We start from the raw sequence: 19,939 nt of genomic DNA on the forward strand, positions 1-19,939 counted from the left end.
TAATATCAATTATATACAAGGTGATGATTCTAAAAATATAATTAGACTATATAATATTCAGGTGATTTTCTCAAGTTGGATGAATGATTTAATAACATTTACCTATAATTGATATTAATAATTATACAGGTACAATTATTAATTTTATCTTAACACAACTTTATATATATACAATTTATATTTACTTTAAAATTTGTATAATTTAACACTTATTATATCTTAATTTAATTAGTTTATTTTGTTAGAATAAATTTGTTTACAATCTATTTCAAAAACATTAAATAAACCGCAGGCCTCATGTCTAGTTTTAATATATACATAAAATCGATTAAAAAAAAAAAACTGGGTTAAAAAATATTTAAAATTTCAACCTAATTAATTCCCTTAATATATATATATACACAAAATTCACATAACTTTGATTTTTACCATCCAAAAATATCCTTACTCCCAAACAACTGTACCCGGAACCCGGATCCGTTTTAAATAAAGTGAATGATTATCTGGACCCGAACGCGAAATAAAAAATTTCGAATTCCAAATGTGGTGATTTGAGAGGACCCGGCCATGTATAAATTGATATGGTAGTTGGTCAAATAGTTTCAAATAAAAGTCACTGAGAAAATTGCTTTTGCCGTCTAGAATAATGCGACCAAACATTGTTTCCGAGGTGAGTTAACTCAGATCTAATTAGGTTTTTTTTTTTTTAAATTGAATTTTAACGAATCATGAATTGCTATTGATGCAAAGTGAAATCGAATTCTTTTGTGTTGGATTGTGTGTTTGGTTGCTGTGAAAAAAGTAAAGAAATGAAAGTTTGTGAATTTGAGCTGTTGTTTCTAGAAGCTGTGAACGTAAGTATGTTGAGTTTTAGTGTTGGACTTCTTTTGTAGTTCAGTTTTGTACTTTACATAGCGAAGTAGAGAATGGAGTTTCTGTGGTTCAATGGCTTTGAAAAACAAGCAAATGTGTTCTTTTTTGAAGGAATTGAGGTTCTGTAAATTTTGAATTGCAAGTAATGTGGCATTGATATGTGATTGTATTTGTGAATCAATCAATATTGCTTGGGATGCAAACGTTTGGATGGAGACCTGGAGTGTATAGCGTTACTCGCTTTAAATTGCTTGAGAGAACTATGGATTTGTTTCGTGTTTCTAATGATGTGTGACTTCTAGGACTAGAGGATTTGATAGTTTCTTTGCATTTTTGTGATGTATGAGTCACTCTGTGGCAGTGGCCCGGTGAGTCGGTGACATTTTGGAATAAATCATTTATTAATCAAAGTATGGATGGAGACCTGGAGTGTATAGTGTTTCTTGCTTTAAATTGATTGAGAGATTTATGGGTTTATTTCTAATGATATGGAGCTTCTAAGACTAGAGGAATTGATTGTTTCTTTGCATTTTTGTGATGTATGACTCAGTCTATGGTAGTGGTCCAATAAGTCAGTGACATTTTGGAATTAATCATTAAATATTGGTGATAATTTTTTCACATTCTGTATGCTATTCAAATAAATGTATTTAGATTTTAGTTCATTGCGAATTTGATGCTAAATGGTACTGTGATGTTATTAAAACTTGTTGTTCCTTGCAATGGTACTAGAACTATCCTCTTGGTTATGACTTTATATTCTTTTGATCTTAGCAGTGCCCTTTTCTCATTTCCTTATGGACTAAAATCTCATTAATGTTCCATGAGTAATTAAGTTCCATTTACCTTATTGGCTGGAATTGATTGTAGATTTGTAGTTCTGTAATTACAATTACTTGAAAACAATATCAAATGGTCTCTTTTTTCTGCTATGTAATTGATGTTTAATTTTCATCATATTTTGGTATTCCTGTTCTGTAGGTGGGGTTGTCTACCAGAGCTAGCCAATGGTGGGATAGCATTCCATTCTTTACCTCAGCAGTTGTGATTGTCTGTGGGACTATTTACTTGATCTGCCTCTTGACCGGATATGATACTTTTAAAGAAGTATGCTTCTTGCCATCTGCTGTTGTATCACAGTTTCAAGGTACACTGACAGTCTGATGGAATGATGCATTTATCACCATAATTACATTGGATGGAAATGCATGTAGTTTCACTCATAATATTATGGAAAGTTGGTATTTTGATAGTAAAAAAAATCTGTTTTTAATTTTTTATAATCAGTTGATGTAATGTGTACTTTCAAATATTTAAAATATTCCAAACCTAGTTATAGTTTGAAAGTAAATCACTTATTGAATTATGGTATAAATTCATTCTTTAATTGTAAAGGAACATGTATTTTCACTTTTCCTTATTTCAAGCCTTTTATCATGTTTGGTTAGTAAATTTTTTCAGAGATATATTCATTTCTGTCTTACCATCATTAATCTATTCTTTTATATTTCAGTTTACAGGATTTATACCTCCGTTATTTTTCATGGTTCAGTGCTACATGTTGTGTTCAACATGTTGGCTTTCGTTCCTTTGGGTTCTGAATTGGAGAGAATCATGGGCTCCATCCGCATGTTGTGCATGATAATCTTGTTAGCTACAAGCAATGCTATTTTTCATCTTATTATAGCCTTCTTGGCAGTCCACATTCCTATTAATTCATTTCAGTATCTCATGGATGAGTGTGCAATAGGCTTCTCGGGAATCATATTCTCTCTGATTGTCATAGAGACAAGTTTGAGTGGAGCACAATCTAGGAGGTTGGTTTTTCTTGTTCTTGCTATGAAATCATAATTTTTGACATGATTTTTATCCTTTCTTCATTTTTTAGATGAGGTTGGGTGCAAGGGTCTGCTGACTTCTCTGTTTACAGGGAGTATTAGATGTGCATTAAAAATTTCATCACATGTGGTACACGTGTTGTTTTTTTTTTTTTTGTCGATGAACTGGTTCTGAGCTGACTAAAATCTTCTTTCTTTCTTTCTTTCTGTAGTGTATTTGGTCTCTTCAATGTGCCTGCTAAATGGTAATGCAACAGCTTGCTTTAGATGGTTGATTATCTCTTTTCAAGAAACTCATTTGTAACCTCTAAAAGATATGGTATTTCTGATGAAAATATGTGCTTTCAGGTATCCGTTGATCTTATTGGTAATCTTCCAGATTGTTTTGTCAAATGTATCGTTACTTGGACATCTATCCGGCATTTTGTCTGGATTTGCATGTATGTTCCTCTTTTTCCTTATCTTCTTCTCTCTATTGTTATTAGCTTTGCCATATAATTGAGGAAGTCATTGAAAAGATTTATTTCCGTCTACACATTTTCAGACACGTATGGCTTATTCAACTTCCTCATACCTGGAACATCCTTTTACTCTTCCATCGAGTCCTCCTCTTGGCTTGTAAGTATTTTAATGTAGATTGATTTCAACTTTCATTTTTGGCCGCTTAATGTATTCAAGATAAGTTATTTACATTTTGGTCAAGGTAGGAGGAGTTGAAAATTTTCTGATGACTATAACTAACTGCTTGTCACAGTATTATTATGATATTTAAATGGGTCTTCAATTTGGATCTAGTGCTTGTTACAGGAACCTTCCATCCCCACTTAGGATCCTTACTCCCTGTATAGACCCATGGCACTCAGTTTTCAGGCCATAATACCTATTCATCCAGACCGATGCAAATAGACATTAGAAAGTTCTTTAAAATCTCTTATCCTGATTTGTTGGGATTGTTTACATAATATGTTTTCTGTATTTAGCCATATTTAGGTTTGAATTTTGTGAATCAAAGCTTCATCCTTTAAAATCTTCTTTTATTCAGGTTTGCAAGTTACATAAGTTAGTATAACTTATCATAATTACCATGAGAAGTGACAAGCAATCAAGTGGAAATTGCATACATGATTTTCTTTTGCTTTATCCGTCTACTAACAGCACATATAATCTAAATCAGTGTGATATTTACCATTTGTGGGTTTCAGTCCACCTGCATAAGACGGCCTAAATTTATCTTGTGCACTGGCGGAAATTCTTCAGGCTACATCCCGACATATACTGGCCAGAATACGAATTCCAGGTAAACATTGGCCTTTTATGCAACAGCCTACTTTGTATCTATGAAAAGATCTAACTTAAATTTTCTTGGATAGTGGATTGTTTTCTGGAACTATCTGGAGAAACTTATCTTCATGGATTCCACGAAGGGAAACATCTTCACAGGTATAAAGCTAATAACTTAGAGTGAATTTTTTAAGTTTAAAATATTCTACATGTTTACTGTAATCCAGTTTTGGTCATGTCTAAGTGGGTTTCTGATGAATACCACCTCTGAAACTAACCCACACTCACTCCAATTCCAGTAACACTCAGCAACACAATCACACCAGCAACTCTAACCACAATCCAACTCAATCAACAAGCAATGAATCAGTAAAGAATTTAAGAGAACAGATGATAAGAGATAATAATATTCAATAGAACATCAAAAGAACAATAAGAACAACTGGTCTTCCAGGGCCAGCACCTTCCAGACAATTCACACCTAAAAATCAGGATATCCCCTAGACACTCATGTCCCTCTTTTTATTCCTGACACTCAGATTCTAACTAACTGCCTATGCCACCTGTTAACAATACCAATTGCCCTTTTTGCCCTCCCTTAGCCCTTTGTTTGTACCACCTAGAGACTCTGGGTCCATCAGTTTCTAGGAGAGATTATTATGAATGAATCCAAACTTTAGCAATATTTCATGAAATGGTAACTCTGAAGATCTGAAACCTTGCACTCCTTCAGTCCTGCTATTTTATTGTTTGCGCCCGGTGTTATTGGAACTAATGATTTAACTTCAATCTTTTGTTTTTCTGCTTCTTAGACAAAGATGCAACCTGCAAGTGTCATTGACTGAATAGCTGTCAATTATGGATCTGTTAGTAGTTGTACATTGTAAAAAACAATTGTGGTTGTTAAATGGTTATGGATCAAAGGATAGATTAGAGTACGATGGACTGGAATGCGCAATATGGGTGCATTCTGTGTCAGTTTTCTCCTTGAACCTCTTAACCTTAAATTTTAGTCAAAATGATGTTAATTGCTAAAATCTTTTCTTAATATAAAGCAGCCAGCACAAGACAACAGGTTCACTGGGAGGGGAAGGACCCTTGGTTCCACCCAAGGTCTTGTTAATCCAGATTTAAGTCTACAAGCTAGGCTTCTGGATAATAGCAGCCCTGACCACCCATTAGATACGCCATCAATTGGTACAGGAGAGCAGCTATCCGATGGAAGGTATGAGAAAAAATATTCAGTGAACCTCTATCACCAACTTGATTATTGGTTTTAAGATAGCATAATAGTACTTATTAAAAAAATTCATCTTTTCTGGATGTGAAGGTCAAAATTTTGCAGTTTTTAAATTTATATCATTGTGTTTTTGGTTGAGAAATCTTACAAGCTAGTGGAATGTGAATAATGTCTTTATATTTGGAAACTTTGGAGTCATTTTAGATGCGGCCAGCAGTTTTTTTCTTTCTCTGATCAAACAAGAATAGCAGTTGGTATGGTGTGATAGTGGTAGGATTTAGTGGTTTTGTTTATTTTAATGGTGATATTGGCCTGAATTTCATTTGTGTGACATGTGGATAAACCCACCTTTCAGCTCAGATGTGGTTAGTTATTGTTTCAACTTTTGAAAGCCGAGTTTTATCCTGATTACCTTTATAAACTATCATTTGTATTTCTTTTCGAGCTTGAGAGCTGATTTCTAGACTATAGATTTTGTAGTTAAGAGGTCATCCATTTGCCCATTGTGATATTTGGACTTAAAATTTACTATTTCGTCATTGGATTTCAGGCAATCAGCAGTGGATAATACTGTTGCCGCAGGCCATCAGGTTTTCTTTCTCAAAATTAATAGTTGCTTTCTTCTTTTTCATTTGTTTTGGTTCATCCAAATTCTTAAAACAATTTTTTGGTTTTCTTGTTCACTGGATGCAGGTTTCAGTCGTCTCGGACAAAGAAATCCAACAACTTGTTTCAATGGGTTTTGACAAGGTAAAGATCACAAGTTGCCACACCCTAATTCGTGCATCTTTCTCATTATTTCATTTCTCACAGATTTCTAAAAATCATATGAAAAGTTGGCGGTGCATGTTTTTTTTCATCTACCTAAAAATTAGACAGTAGAGATTCTGAATCTAACTTTTTTATCTTATTTCAGACACAGGTAGAAGTCGCTCTGGCAGCTGCAGATGGAGATCTTAATATAGCAGTGGAAATCCTCATGAGCCAGCAGGTACATCTTTCACAGTTATTCTTATCCATCATGTCAATTAATCTTTCTTTTTCTAATCTACTCGGTTTATCGATTATCATATCAGGGGTAATTCACAAAGCAGTACCACCCATTTGACATTTCTAATACGAAACCCCAACTGCCGTTCAAACTGGCACCGATTTCATCTACCCCTGAACCGGTTACATGAAATCCGCTCTTGCAGGAGCTGTATGTATAGTCGTTCTGACATGATCAATTGAGGTAAGAAACGAAATATTTCCAGTGCTAACTAGTTTTAAGAAAAAGGAACAAGAATGGTTTGTAAAAACAATTTTTCACCTCAGGAACCTTTGTAGTTTGATATAAAGAAAGCGTTTTCTTTGTTTTGTAGAGTCCTGAAGCTTTTAATATAATCTTGTGCCTGATATTTTTCATGTAAACAATAAATCAAATGTATGTGTATGTATATGTATATGTAAATGTGTTAATCCGTTTAGCACAGCAAAGTTTTTATTTTTTCACAAGCATGATATAAATCTAAAAATGGGTTAGCTTGATACAATTAATTTAATCATGTCACCTCGTTACAATCAAATCCTAACCCACTAACTTTATGTTGTGTTTTCGTATTTGTGCATCAAATTTCCACCCCCAAAAGTTAATACATGAACCCCAAGAGGGCTGTTCAGTCCCATCTGCTTTGTAGTTTCTCAATGGGGGTTGAAGATTCTTCTTGTAACTGATGCTGCAAATTTTTTCCAACAAAATTCGGATGGTACTCATGAAACCCTCCTGTTTGATTCATGCTTTTGCTAGGAAGGCTTTTGGCTTTTGGTAATAAATCAGACATTCGTAGTCTCTGTCTCGGTCTATCCTGCAAAAAGATCAACCAACTTTCAGATTTTTATCTTCCATGCTTCATAATCTTTTCTGTGTGCCCATGTATTTGAGAGCGAGATTTAAAGATTCTTTTAGCCGAAGCAGCGTCAGATGTGAAAATCAGTTAGACCAACCTTTGAATTAGTACCACATCGACGTACAGTATGCCCTTTCTCGCCACACTTGTGGCAAGCAACGGAGGGATTTGTTCCACTGGGAGGCTCACATGAATTTGGGCATGCCTTGTATAGAATGTAGCCTCAATTAGATTAGTGACATAGCTCTAGAGTAAATTGGCTTTAGTAATTGCACAGGCTTTAAACAAGCTGAATAATGACTTACAGAACCCAGATGGCCAGATTGCCCACAATTGTAACAGGAAACATGTTTTTGAGCAGTATCCGGAAATTTGACGCAACAGAGATGATTGAAACTCCGGCAAATGTAACATTGTATCTCCTGCATGTAAGATAAGAATAATTAACAGTGTGTAAAAACATTTGTGCACTTGCAGATCGTTATCAACTCATAAAATTGCATTGAAACAGAATGCAGACCTTTAGATCATCAGCGGCAAAATCACCGGTACATGAAAACATATCATGTCCTGAATCCCCACATCTTAAACATATATCAGAACTCGAGTTGTTCATCTGGTCAGTCTTCGAACAATTTTGGGCAAGATGGTCTATTCCATTTCTGATAAAGCAATCCCGGCCCTGCCTGCAATACTTCCATATATGCTTGGAACTCCCACAAAGAAAGCATACCTTCTTCCGCTTTCCGTTTCCATAATTTGAAAATGTTACCCAGTTGCAATCTGGAGGATCAAAGTATCTTGGTTTCCGCTAAATAAGAAATGAGGAGAAGAAAATAAAATAAAAAAAAAACAAAAAATTATAAAGAGTAACATTTTAGACAGTGCATCAAATATAGAGATCTCAACTTACAAGAAGCATCCGAAGCACAATATTGTCTTTTGTATCTTCTTCCTTGGCATCACCCACCTAAATCCAATTTCCAAAGAAACTCCAAACATCATTATGAAGTACCATATATAAATCACCAAAGACGCACAGAAAGTTTAATTTTAAATCAGGATATGCATAAAACTCACTGATAGAATTTAAAATTACCAAGAATAAGGAAGAAAGGACACATATTTGGAACAAAAATGAATCAGGAAGCTAGCTCAGCAGAATTAGAGAAAAAAATAAAAGTTTTTGCCTTTTCCATAAGCCTGGAAGCAAGTCAAGCTTGCATTGGCACATCACTCAGCTCCTTAGGCACATATCTCAGCAACACAAAACGAGGGTTTCGCCTAGTATCGCCAACTTATTGCTTTCAGAAAACTCAATTCTATGACTAAATATTTTCTAACTTGACACACTAAGGCCCTGACCTCTTCATCTTCTCGTTTTCCCCTTTACATATAACAGAATCTGAGTGCCTTGCGAAATTCAGAACCAGTAACAATGCTAGGCATCAATTCTACATTTCACTTTTTGTGATCTATTTAAATAGAAAGACATTAATTAGGCACACAACCAATTCGAGAGCATTTGCTTCCTAGTTCTTGCAGGTTCCGGTAAAAGGTTTTACTTAAGCACAAAAACTCTGACACCCTTTTTCGATATATAATTCAAGTCCACCAAGTGTCTCAAATAAATCAGTTTTTAGCAACAACACATTGTGAAAAGAGTCAAGTACCTCCCACAGGATACCTATGAAGTTCAAGAGGTGTATCAGAAAAAAGAATTTAATGGACATGTACCTTATCTTGTGCTGTGACCCTTTTCTTCTTTCTTCTCCTCCTTTCTTCTTCACTTCTACAGGGCCCCCACTGTGTCTTCAACACCTCTGCAGCAGCTCACACTGAAATTGCTTGGTCAGCCCCTGGGGTGGAGCATAATTGATCCCTTCAGAGAATTGCCCCATCATCAGTTCCATTCCTTTCATGGTTCCACAGATGTAATCGTGCTTGCATCCTCTTTTTCATTTGCATTATCAATCTACAGCAAACCAAACAAAAATTGATTATTAAAGACAATGGCCCAGCAACCTTTTGAAGGCAAGAATTGATTCAGGTTAAGGCCTTTGATTTCAACTCATAGGTAGAGATTCACCTCCCTTTGAGGCCACATATTTGAGATATTATACACTACCAAACATTCGAATGGTATCCAATTTAGAGCTCATTGAACATATAAGTTTGCAACTCCTTTCTTTTAGCCAAAATAAAAATAATACTAAACCTACAACCTCCACCAAAATAACACCAGTTCCCTTACAAACTTTCCTTGTCATATTAGCCATACCTTCACCTGTTTCTAGCGATTCACACAGCATTATCAAATGATACAAGTCTTGGATGAATCTACAACACACTAGAAGGCTTGTAGACGGTCCTTTCTCCAATAGCATCTAGTTCCTCAAACAATGGATATCTCACACCCTAAATCCTTAACCCTCCCCCTCTCTAAGACTAGATTTTTGTAATTAGTCCCAACATATACAATAGTGATTAACCTAGGATTAATCGTACTTGAACTTTACAATTAGGCAAATTTTTTTTTTTGGGGTGATACTGAGCAATTCTCTACCCATGCATATAGCTCAAGAAAAGGAATGCCCGAACCCAGCTGAATGTTATATATAGAAAGCACATGTTAACAGTTCAACTTCCACCACAATTTTGGGGTTCATTAATATCTAACACCTGACTGATCCTGGTTTTGATGCTTCATCATTTCCATAGCTTCATTTTTGCCTAGCTGCTCTTCCCCTTTGCATTTTACCTAACCACAATATATATTTAAAAAAGCTCATAAATCAATAAATGAAGCAAATTAATTTGAAAATTTATAGCCATTCAAATCAACTAGCTACTAATATCAGCATATTTTGGTCAAGCATTTTCTTTCTCCAGCTCGTTTTTCCCAAGACCAAACAGTAATAATAAACTATGGTTCAAAAGACATCAAGCATTGACTATTTAGCTCACACTTTCCAAGAAACAGACAGAAAATAAACATTAAAAAAAAAAAAAAAACAAAGCCACAACATTGACATCCTGTTGATCACAAGACTAAGCTTCTCTTCTTCTCCATCTTGTTTCTTCTCATGGGAGCCTCAGCTTCTATCATAGCTTTAAGGTTGTGAAAGTCACTCAAATCAGAAATAATTCTATACTCATCTTCACGGAACACACCATTCTCCCTTCTTAGCCCTATTTCTCTTCTTTCTCCTCCTGAACCCTCCGCCTCCATCATTGCTTTCAGTTCTCAAGCCTCAGATCAGAAACATTCTACTCTTCACATTCGTGGTTTCCACAGATGTAATGGTGCCTGCATCCTCTTTTTCAATTGCATTATCAATCTACAGCAAACCAAACATACAAATTGATTATTAAAGACAATGGCACAGCAACCATTTTGAAGCCCAAGAATTGATTCAGAGTTAAGGCCTTTGATTTCAACTCATAGGTAGAGATTCAACTCCCTGTGAGGCCACATGTTGAGATATTAACACTACGAACATTCAGCAATGGTATCCAATTTAGAGCTCATTGAACATATAAGTTTGCAACTCTTTTCTTTTAGCCAAAATAAAAAACAATACTAAACCTACAACCTCACCAAAATAACACCAGTCCCCTTACGAAACTTTACTTGTGAATTAGCCAACACTTCACCTGTTTCTAGCAATTCACACAGCTTATCAAATGATACAAGTCTTGGATAAGAATCTACAACACACTAAAAGCTTGTAGATCCTTTCTCCAATAGCATTAGGGTTCCTCAACAATGTGATATCTCCACCCGGTAAATCCTTAACCCTTCCCCTTCCTTCTTCCTAATACTAGAGAGTGTTTGTAATTTATGTCCCAAGACAGGTATACAAGTAGTGATTTCAAACCTGAGATTAATGTACTCTGGCAACTTTAAATTAGGCAAAGTTTGGTTTTTTGGGTGATACCGAGAAATTCTCTACCATGCATATAGCTTAAAAGAAAAGAAATGCCCAGAACCCAGCTGAAGATTTTCATATGAAAAGCACATTTTAACAGTTCAACTTACCACAAAATTTTGGGGTTCATTAATATCTAACACCTGACTGATCCTGGTTTTGAGCTTCAATCATTTGCACAGCTTCATTTTGCCTAGCTGTGTCTCCTTTCCAGCATTGACCTAAAACCACAATATATAGTTCAAAGAAGCTCATAAATCAATAAATTGAAGCAAATTATTATTATTTAAAAAAGCATAGATTGAAAATTAATGCCATTCAAATCACACTAGCTAAATCGACATATTTTCATCAAGCATTTTCTTTCTCCAGCTCAGTTTTTCCCAGAACCAACAGTAAATAAAATACTATGGTTCAAAAAGACATCAAGCATTGACATACTTTAGCTCACACTTCCCCAAGACCAGACAGAAAATAAGACATTAAAAAAAAACAACACAAACAAGCTACATCAGTGACATCCTGTTGGTCACAAGACTCAAGCTTCCTCTTCTTCTCCATCTTGTTTCTTCTCATGAGAGCCTCAGCTTCTATCATAGCTGTAAGGTTGTGAAAGTCACTCAAATCAGAAATAATTCTATGCTCATCTTCACAAAACGCACCTTTTCTCCTCTTCTTAGCCCTTTTTCTTTTCTTTCTCCTCGCTGACCCCTCTGCCTCCATCATTGCTTTCAAGTTCTCAGAGCCACTCAGATCAGAAATCATTCTGAACTCTTCAACCTTCGATCTCCATTTTATTGTTCTTTCTTCTTTATCTTCCTCTTCTTCACTGCTTTTTATCAAGATAATCGGGTTCTCCATTTTTACGTTCTTCCCTCTGTCATTTTCCGGGAAGATAGAGGTAAAATTTAGGAAACTTCAACTTGGGATGCTGTATTGCTGTGTCCTAGACTACGTATAGGCTTTGGACAATTTTTGCCATTTTGGTGAAACCTTTGGAATTCTCTATAAGTGTCCCATCTCCAAGTTGGTGTAACTTTCATGTCAAATGGTTGTATCTTTCGATAGCATTTTATTAATATATCAAATATTACAACAACAAAAAATATTTTAAAAAATAATCTATTTTTTTCTTTCTATTAATTTTTAATAATTAATTTATTTCATTAATTATTTTTATATATTAATTAAATATTAGACATAATATTTTTATTAATTAATACTAAATTTAAAAATTATACTAATTTAATAAAATTACGTATTTATTAAATCAAATAAATATTACATTTAATATAAAAAAATATTACATCTAATATAAAATGTCAAAAAAAAAAAGCCAACATCACAAATATATTGTTAGTGATTTATTTTTGAATTATATAAATATTATGAATTTACTATTATAAATATAATATAAATAATAATCAAATTAACATAAATACAAATTAAAAAAATTAACTAACAAAAATAAGGAAATAAAATATGTTTTGTGGCAGATGAATAGTATCACACCAAATTGGTATGGATTAGAGGTGGAACATTTGGGCCGGGTTAGGCGGGTCAACCCTAACCCGGCCGGTAAAGAAGCGGGTTGAACCCAACAACAACTCCCGGGCGGGCCGGGTTGCTGTTTTGTCTCTTTTGCAAGAGACCTGCCAACCCGCCGGGTTGGCCGAAAAAAAAAAATATTTTATTTTATTTTTAAAATTACCCATTTACCCTTGAAATATAGTCGTCTTATAGCTGTTGGAATGGTCTTTTTCGTCATTTTTCTTTCCCATTTTTTTCCTATAAATTGGCCATAAACTCTCACATTTTTCTCACAACTCAAATTCTCTCATTCTCTCATATTCTCTAATCTCTAATATCTCAATTATTCATTTATTCTCTTAATCTCTTTGTTATCAATTTGCTCGTATTTTTATTAGTTTTTACAATTTTTAATTCATATTTCTAATTTTCCAAATTCCAAATTCCAATTTCCATATTCCAATTCTCTTTCTTTAATTTTTATTTCTTCTACATCAATTTTTTTTTTCAACTACAATAGATAGATATTTCTCTCCCATTAATTACAATGATGATGGAAACTACTATCCTAGTCCTAGTCCTGCTGATTTTACTAACATAAATGCAAGAGGAGATTCAAATAGTCCCGCTTTCCCATTCTTAGAATCTGATACACCTCAAAATATGCCCCCGATTCCAACAACTCCCGGTGGTTCTAGAAGTTGTCCTCGTAATTGTCGTGCTCGTCCAACTTCATCTCAAGCTGAGGCGAGATCATCAACTGCCGTCGAAAGCGAAGACAGACACACATTAGACGTTTGGGCGTATTTCGACAAGTTTTACGAGATAGAAAATGGCGTTCAAGTCAAGAAAGCGAGATGCAAATACTGTGGAAATATTTATAAAGCTGATTCAGGTAATGGTACTAGTACTTTAAAAAGGCATGCTAATAAACATATTAATCAACATGAAAATAGAGAAAGCAATCAAACTAAAATAACTAATATGGGTACTAATTGGCGTTATAATTCTGATATATATAGGGAACAGTTAGCTTTATATATTGCTACAACTGATCAACCTATTAATATGGCTGAAGATAAATATTGTGAAAGATTTGTCCAAAATTCATTTTTTTTTCAGGATTTAAAAGTTATTCTAAAACTGCAACTAGAAATTATTTAATAAAATTGTTTAAAAAAATGAAATTAGAATTAAAAAATAAAATACATATTTGGCATGTCAGTGTGGCTCTAACTGCCGATATTTGGAGCGGTGGAGCTAAATAAGATTATATTTGTATGACTAGTCATTATTTTGATAATGAATATAAATTAAATAAATCTTTATTAGGATTTAGATTAATGAACGTTGATCATAGTGGTGAACAAATTTATAATAAAATTGTTGAAGTTTTAGAAGATTATAATGTTGTTAGTAAAGTGATAAGTTTAACTTTAGATAATGCAAGTTCTAATAGTAAAGTTATAGATTATTTTCAAAGTAATTATCTTTTATATAACAATTTGAAGTTTTTTCACCAATGTTGTGCATGCCATGTTATTAATTTAATTGTGAAAAGTAGTACGAAAATAATTAAAGAAAATATTAATAGAATTAGAGATTGTTTAGCTTGGATTACTAGTAGTAATAAAAGAAATGCTGAATTTCAAGACGCTTGTATAAAATCAAATATGTCTCCTAGAACTTTTGCATTAGACATGCCTGTTAGATGGAATAGTACTTATTTAATNAAATATTGAAATGTTACAATGAATTAAGTAATCATACTATAAATCTTTAATATAATATTATAATTAATTTGTTTATAATAGAATATTATAATTAATTAAGTAATCATTTAATTATAATGTAATGTTACAATTAATTACGTAATCGTACTATAAATTTATAATGTAATATTGTAATTAATTAAATTTTTAATAATTTAATTAAGTATTATGCTAAATTACTAATGTTTATGTAGTAAATTAGTAATTAGTAATATTTATAATATAATGTCACAATCAATTAAGTAACCATTTAATTATGTAATGCAGTAATGTTATAATTAATTATGTAATTATACTATAATGTAATGTTATAGTGAATTAAGTAATCATACTATAAATCTTTAATGTAATATTATAATTAATTAATTTTTTACTCATTTAATTAAGTTTGTACTAATGTTTATAATGAAATGTTATAATTGATTAAGTAATTATACTATAAATCTATAATGTAATGCTATAATTAATTAAATTTCTAATTATTTAATTAAGTAATATACTAAATATTATAACTTATAAGTCAATTAATTAAGTACTAATCAATTAATGTAATGCTATAATTAATTATAGTATAAATCAATTAAGTAATGTTATAAAATTATAATTAACTAAATAATCATTTAACTATAATGTACTGTTATAAACTTATAATTGATTAAGTATGATATTTAACTAGTAATTAAATTTATTAATATTTATCAATCTATCATATATAATTAATTAATTGTTAATTTACTATAAATATACTTAGATCTTGATAATTGAAGTAAATAACTAAATATATTATTATTCAATCAAATATACTATTTTATTCAAAAATAGTTCTTTTAATAACATTAAAAATTTAAAATACTTTTAATTGGACCATAATTCCAATTATTCAATTAATTAATGAAAACTTTAATATTAATATATTAAAGTTTTTAATATGGTATAATTTATATGTAATAAGTACAATTGTATTAGTATATTTATTTAATTAGGTTATTATAAAAATTTAATTTTTTCTATTTTAATTTTTTTTATATGTAAAATAATATAAACCCCCCATTATTCACATTTCACAAATATTTCATTGCAGTCCAGGTTCCAAAACAGGTTTCAAGACAAGTTCTAAAACAGGTTCCAAAATCGGTTCTAAACAGGGTACCCGTTACAGGTTCCAAACAGGATACCCTTTTTAGGTTCTTTTTCCAGGTTCCGGTTCCGGTTCCGGTTCCTCCACACACAAGAACCGGAACCGGAACTGCACAATGTCGGTTCTAAAAAATTGGAACCGGAACCTACCCACATAGTGTCGGTTCCGGGTAGGTTCTAGTAACGATTTCGGTTCTATTCCCAGGTTCTGGTTCTACCCGCTACCCGTGCTCACCCCTTCTTTTACAAACCTAACAAGAAGGTTAGCATAAAAGGGTATTTGTGATAAAAACTTTAGGGGTTCATTTTGCAAAAAAAGGTATATATCCATGATATAGTTTGCAAAAGTGTTTTCATTTTTGTCTTTATTCATTCTCTATTTTTCCTCGAAAATATGTAATAATTGTTTTTTAGAAAGAAAAATTAGAAAATTTCATGAATTACTAAGAATTGAGAACTTAGAAAGCATAAAATAGTTATTTTAATTTTTTCATTCTAATTTATTATAATATTCCATATTTATTTATCCTAAGAAAATAATAACATAAACTTTTCGATTACTTTTATTTGCAAATACTATTATTACAAAAGAATAATAAACACGATATTCAATTTTGAAAATATAGAATCAAACTTCTTTTTTTTTCAATTTTTTTAAAAATAAAATAAAATAATGACCGTCATGTTAGTGTGTCATTTAATATAATTAAAATAAGGAGGCGTTTTGTTGGGGGTTATGTGGGATTACTAGGGTTATATCATCTTATATTACTTGATTATCATGTTTAGTTGTCAAGTAATATAAGATTTTGGTAATCTTCAAATACCAATAGGGAGCGTTTGGTTAGGGGGTTATGTGAGATTACTGAGGTTAAATCATCTTACATTACTTGATTACTATATATGGTTGTCAAGTAATATAAGATACCGGTAATCTTCAAATACCAATAGTGGTTACTATTGGTAATATTGGAGGTAATCTGATTACCTCCATTTTCTTAGGTATTTTAAGATTATCAAGGTTATCTTTTTTTTGTTACAATTTTATCCCTTATTAATAAAATTTTAGGACAATAATGCCCTTATTTTTAAATTTATTTACATGAATATGGCTTTTACTATTTCACCCCAGTTAATTAACTTTTTGGACAAAATTACCCTTGAATTCACAACAAATTGCTGCCCACCCAAGCCATCACCCCCACCCACTTGCAGCCACTTGCTGCTGGCAACCACTGCTGCGACCAGTCATCGTAGCCACCAAAACGACGCACGGAAGGCCGAAAATGACCGTCGTGCACTAATATGGCCATTTTCGATAAGATATCTAGCCATCAACGACTACCGATCTGGCTGTTGACTGCCAAATCGACGGATCTGGTCGTCAACGGCCGATCTGTCACGTTTGTCCATCTCTGGCCGAAAATGACCATACGACGCACGGAAGGCAGGACGGAGGCCATTTCCTGCCTTCCGTGCGCCATTAGGTTGTTGGCGGCCGACAGTGGCTGGGTTAGTGGGGGTGCTTTGTTATTTTCCAAACTTTTATTATGAGGTTATTTTTGCTAAGTTTTGAAATGCAGGGGGGTTATATAATTCAAATAATAATCAATATTTAAAAATAATATTTAATTAGAGGATAATTCAGTAATTTAAATAACATACCCACCAATTTATTTCTCCCAACCAAACAAATTAATATAACATACCCACCAATTTATTTCTTCCAACCAAACAAATTAATATAACATACCCACCAATTAACCAAACACATTTTCCTAAAGATTCCCAGTAATCTTTAAGGTAATCTAACTTTTCAATAATCTAATATTCCTAGTAATCCAACATTCCTTGAACCAACCACCCCCATAGTAGTTACTGTTGGTAATATTGGAGGTAATCTGATTACCTCTATTTTCTTAGGTATTGTAAGGTTACTAGGGTATTTTTTTTTTTTTTTTTTGTTAAATTATATCCCTTATTAATAAAATTTTAGGACAATAATGCCCTTACTTTTAAATTTATTTATATGAACCTTGCTTTTACCATTTTACCCCAATTAATTAACTTTTGGGACAAAATTACCCTTGAAATCAAAACAAATTTTAGCTTACCCAAGCCACCACCCCCACCCACTTGCCGCTAGCCAAACCACCGCTGGCCTCCATGGGAAGTTGCCAGAAGTCACCTGGAGTTGCCAAGAGTAGCCCACCATCGCCAGGAGGCTCTGATATGGCCATTTCTGGCCATATTGATGGTCGAAAAGGTCATATTGAAAGCAAATCTGGCCAGAAATGACCAGATCTATTCTGGCCATTTTCAACTAGATTGATGGGTCTGGTCGTTAATGGCCAGACACTTGGCCTTTAGCGACCATATCTGAATGAGATATGGTCATATCTATTCTAGCCAGAATAGATTTGGCCGTTAATGGACAGAATAGATTCGGCTATTAATGGCCAGATCCATGGTCATTAATGGCCAGATCTCAGCGAGATCTGGCAGATTATGGCTAGGGATTTGGTCGTTAATGGCCAAATCTAGTTTGATATGGCCGTTTTCGGCCATCAATATGGTCAGAAACTGCCATATCAAGGCCTCATGATGACTTCAAGAGACATCTGACAACTTCCGGCGGTGGTGGCATGGTGGTGGGGGTGATTTTATTATAAATTAAAGTTTTATATAAGCGGGGGTGTTTTAGCTAAATTTGAAATATTGGGGGTTAAAAAATATTTAAAAATTAATAATAAAAATAATATTATATTAATATTTAAAAAGATGGCAATTTAGTAATTTAAATAACATACCCACTAGTTTATTCCTCCTAACCAAACATATTAATATAATATACCCATCCATTTATTCTAACTAATTTTCAACGTAATATAAGATTATAGTAATTCAACATTCCTTGAACCAAATGCACCCTGAGATAAGTACTTCAACCCCTAAGGTTTGGCCAAATCTTGTTAAATTATCTGTGGTACGGGTAATCAATGTTTTAAAAACCAACCCGGGGCTAAACCTGGCAAAGTAATGGGGTCCTAGGTTGACCGATTTAACCGGTTTGACCAATGGATCAAACTGGTGATGTGTCACCTAAAAAAATTTCAAAATTTTTGAATTGGCGCATGTTAGCATAGTCATTGTTTTCGGCGTATGTTAGCATAGTCACTGTTTTTACGCACATTAGCATGCATCAACGTAGGCCTTTTTTCCTCTTTTTCCGGCTATTTTCTCACCCAAAATCACCCTCGTCACTACCATTGGAACCCCCACCATCTCCTCTTCAAAATCATACCTTTTATCCCTTCTCATCATTCGCCGATCGTCGAGGATGAAAAATGTGTTTTTTCGAGTATCCTTTGCTAGATTCGGCCATTTTGAGCAACAAAAACTCCAACCATCGCCACCATTGGACTCACCGGCTACTTTGTTACAAAACTTCCAAAGTTCCCAAGCCATTCCACCCACCAATTTTTGGCAATTAGAAGCTAGGTTTTTGCCATTCCTTAGCCAAATTCCGGCAATTCCGACAACTAAAACTTAATCAAACACCACCTCCTGACTCACCGTGATCCACCATTTAAAACCCCCTAACCCTGATTCATGTTTGCCCCCCGAAAGTTGCCGTTTTTGCTAGTTGAAAGTCATTTTTTCTGCAATTTTAGTCACCCAGTTTTTTTCCAAAAAACGGTTGGACCGACGGGTTGCTAAAGTACCTCGGTCCAATCTCAAGTGAATTTGGATCAAATAGTCCCCCTAGTTTTTTTACTCTCCTGGCCTGGCCCATCGGTTGAACCGATCCAACCAATCCAACCGGCCAGGCTAGATTGGGTTTTAAAACAATTCTGGTAATTACTCTAAATCCCTTGTCGTCAACCCCCTAAAAGTTTTTTGGTTAGTTTTAATTAAACCAAGGATAAACAGTAAATACACCTAAGTTTTCATAATTACAAAGGGCTAATATTTGCACCACCTGAAACTTGTAAAATTATTATATACCAAAAACTCTCAAAATTACCACATAAACCCTAACAAATATGGAAGTTAACTGAATTTAACCAAACACAACTACGAATTACCTTAATTATAATTTGAACTTAAGTAATTTATCCTAAACTTTATTAACAACTCATTTTTAAATAAAAAAGGTAAATAACTAGTAAATTAAAAAAAAAACTAAACAACACAAATACTAAATAAAAATTATTTAAAAAAAAAATTCTAAGATTTTAACTTTTTACAAAGTAAGTTTTTCAATTCTTAGATCATTATATATTTATTTATTTTTTTCATATATTTCTTGTTCTTTTCATTGTTCCAGATTTTTTTTTTTTCATTTCTTCGGATTTTTTTCCCTTTTTTTATTTTATTTTTAGTTTCTTTTCTATTTTCTTATTAAAATTTGTGATACTTTACATAATTTAATAATTTTTTAAAC

The 19,939-nt window shown here is 33.1% G+C and overlaps 2 protein-coding genes across 3 annotated transcripts; one reads left to right on the forward strand and one right to left on the reverse strand.

The window, feature by feature from the left end:
• Nucleotides 1–560: 560 nt before the first annotated feature.
• Nucleotides 561–6,595, forward strand: LOC116142316 (rhomboid-like protein 15). Its single transcript, XM_031427749.1, has 13 exons — nt 561–670; nt 1,855–2,020; nt 2,387–2,690; nt 2,924–2,956; nt 3,060–3,151; nt 3,256–3,329; nt 3,914–4,008; nt 4,082–4,151; nt 5,051–5,217; nt 5,783–5,822; nt 5,926–5,982; nt 6,149–6,223; nt 6,309–6,595. The coding sequence occupies exons 1-13, from the start codon at nt 647–649 to the stop codon at nt 6,312–6,314; spliced, it is 1,203 nt and encodes a 400-aa protein (XP_031283609.1). The 5' UTR covers nt 561–646; the 3' UTR covers nt 6,315–6,595.
• A 76-nt stretch (nt 6,596–6,671) lies between these two features.
• On the reverse strand, nt 6,672–8,989 carry LOC116142315 (cellular nucleic acid-binding protein-like). 2 transcript variants are annotated; one of them, XM_031427748.1, is made up of 6 exons: nt 8,859–8,989; nt 8,035–8,091; nt 7,642–7,904; nt 7,427–7,543; nt 7,219–7,326; nt 6,672–7,079 (listed from the first exon to the last, which is right to left on the reverse strand). In XM_031427748.1, the coding sequence occupies exons 3-6, from the start codon at nt 7,735–7,737 to the stop codon at nt 6,891–6,893; spliced, it is 510 nt and encodes a 169-aa protein (XP_031283608.1). In that variant the 5' UTR covers nt 7,738–7,904; nt 8,035–8,091; nt 8,859–8,989; the 3' UTR covers nt 6,672–6,890. The 2 variants fall into 2 exon arrangements, with proteins under 2 accessions (XP_031283608.1, XP_031283607.1); XM_031427747.1 differs by having other exon boundaries at nt 7,642–7,932.
• Nucleotides 8,990–19,939: the final 10,950 nt, after the last annotated feature.

The sequence above is a fragment of the Pistacia vera genome, unplaced genomic scaffold (genome assembly GCF_008641045.1).
Source record: "Pistacia vera cultivar Batoury unplaced genomic scaffold, PisVer_v2 Contig407, whole genome shotgun sequence".
NCBI classification, from domain to species: domain Eukaryota; kingdom Viridiplantae; phylum Streptophyta; class Magnoliopsida; order Sapindales; family Anacardiaceae; genus Pistacia; species Pistacia vera.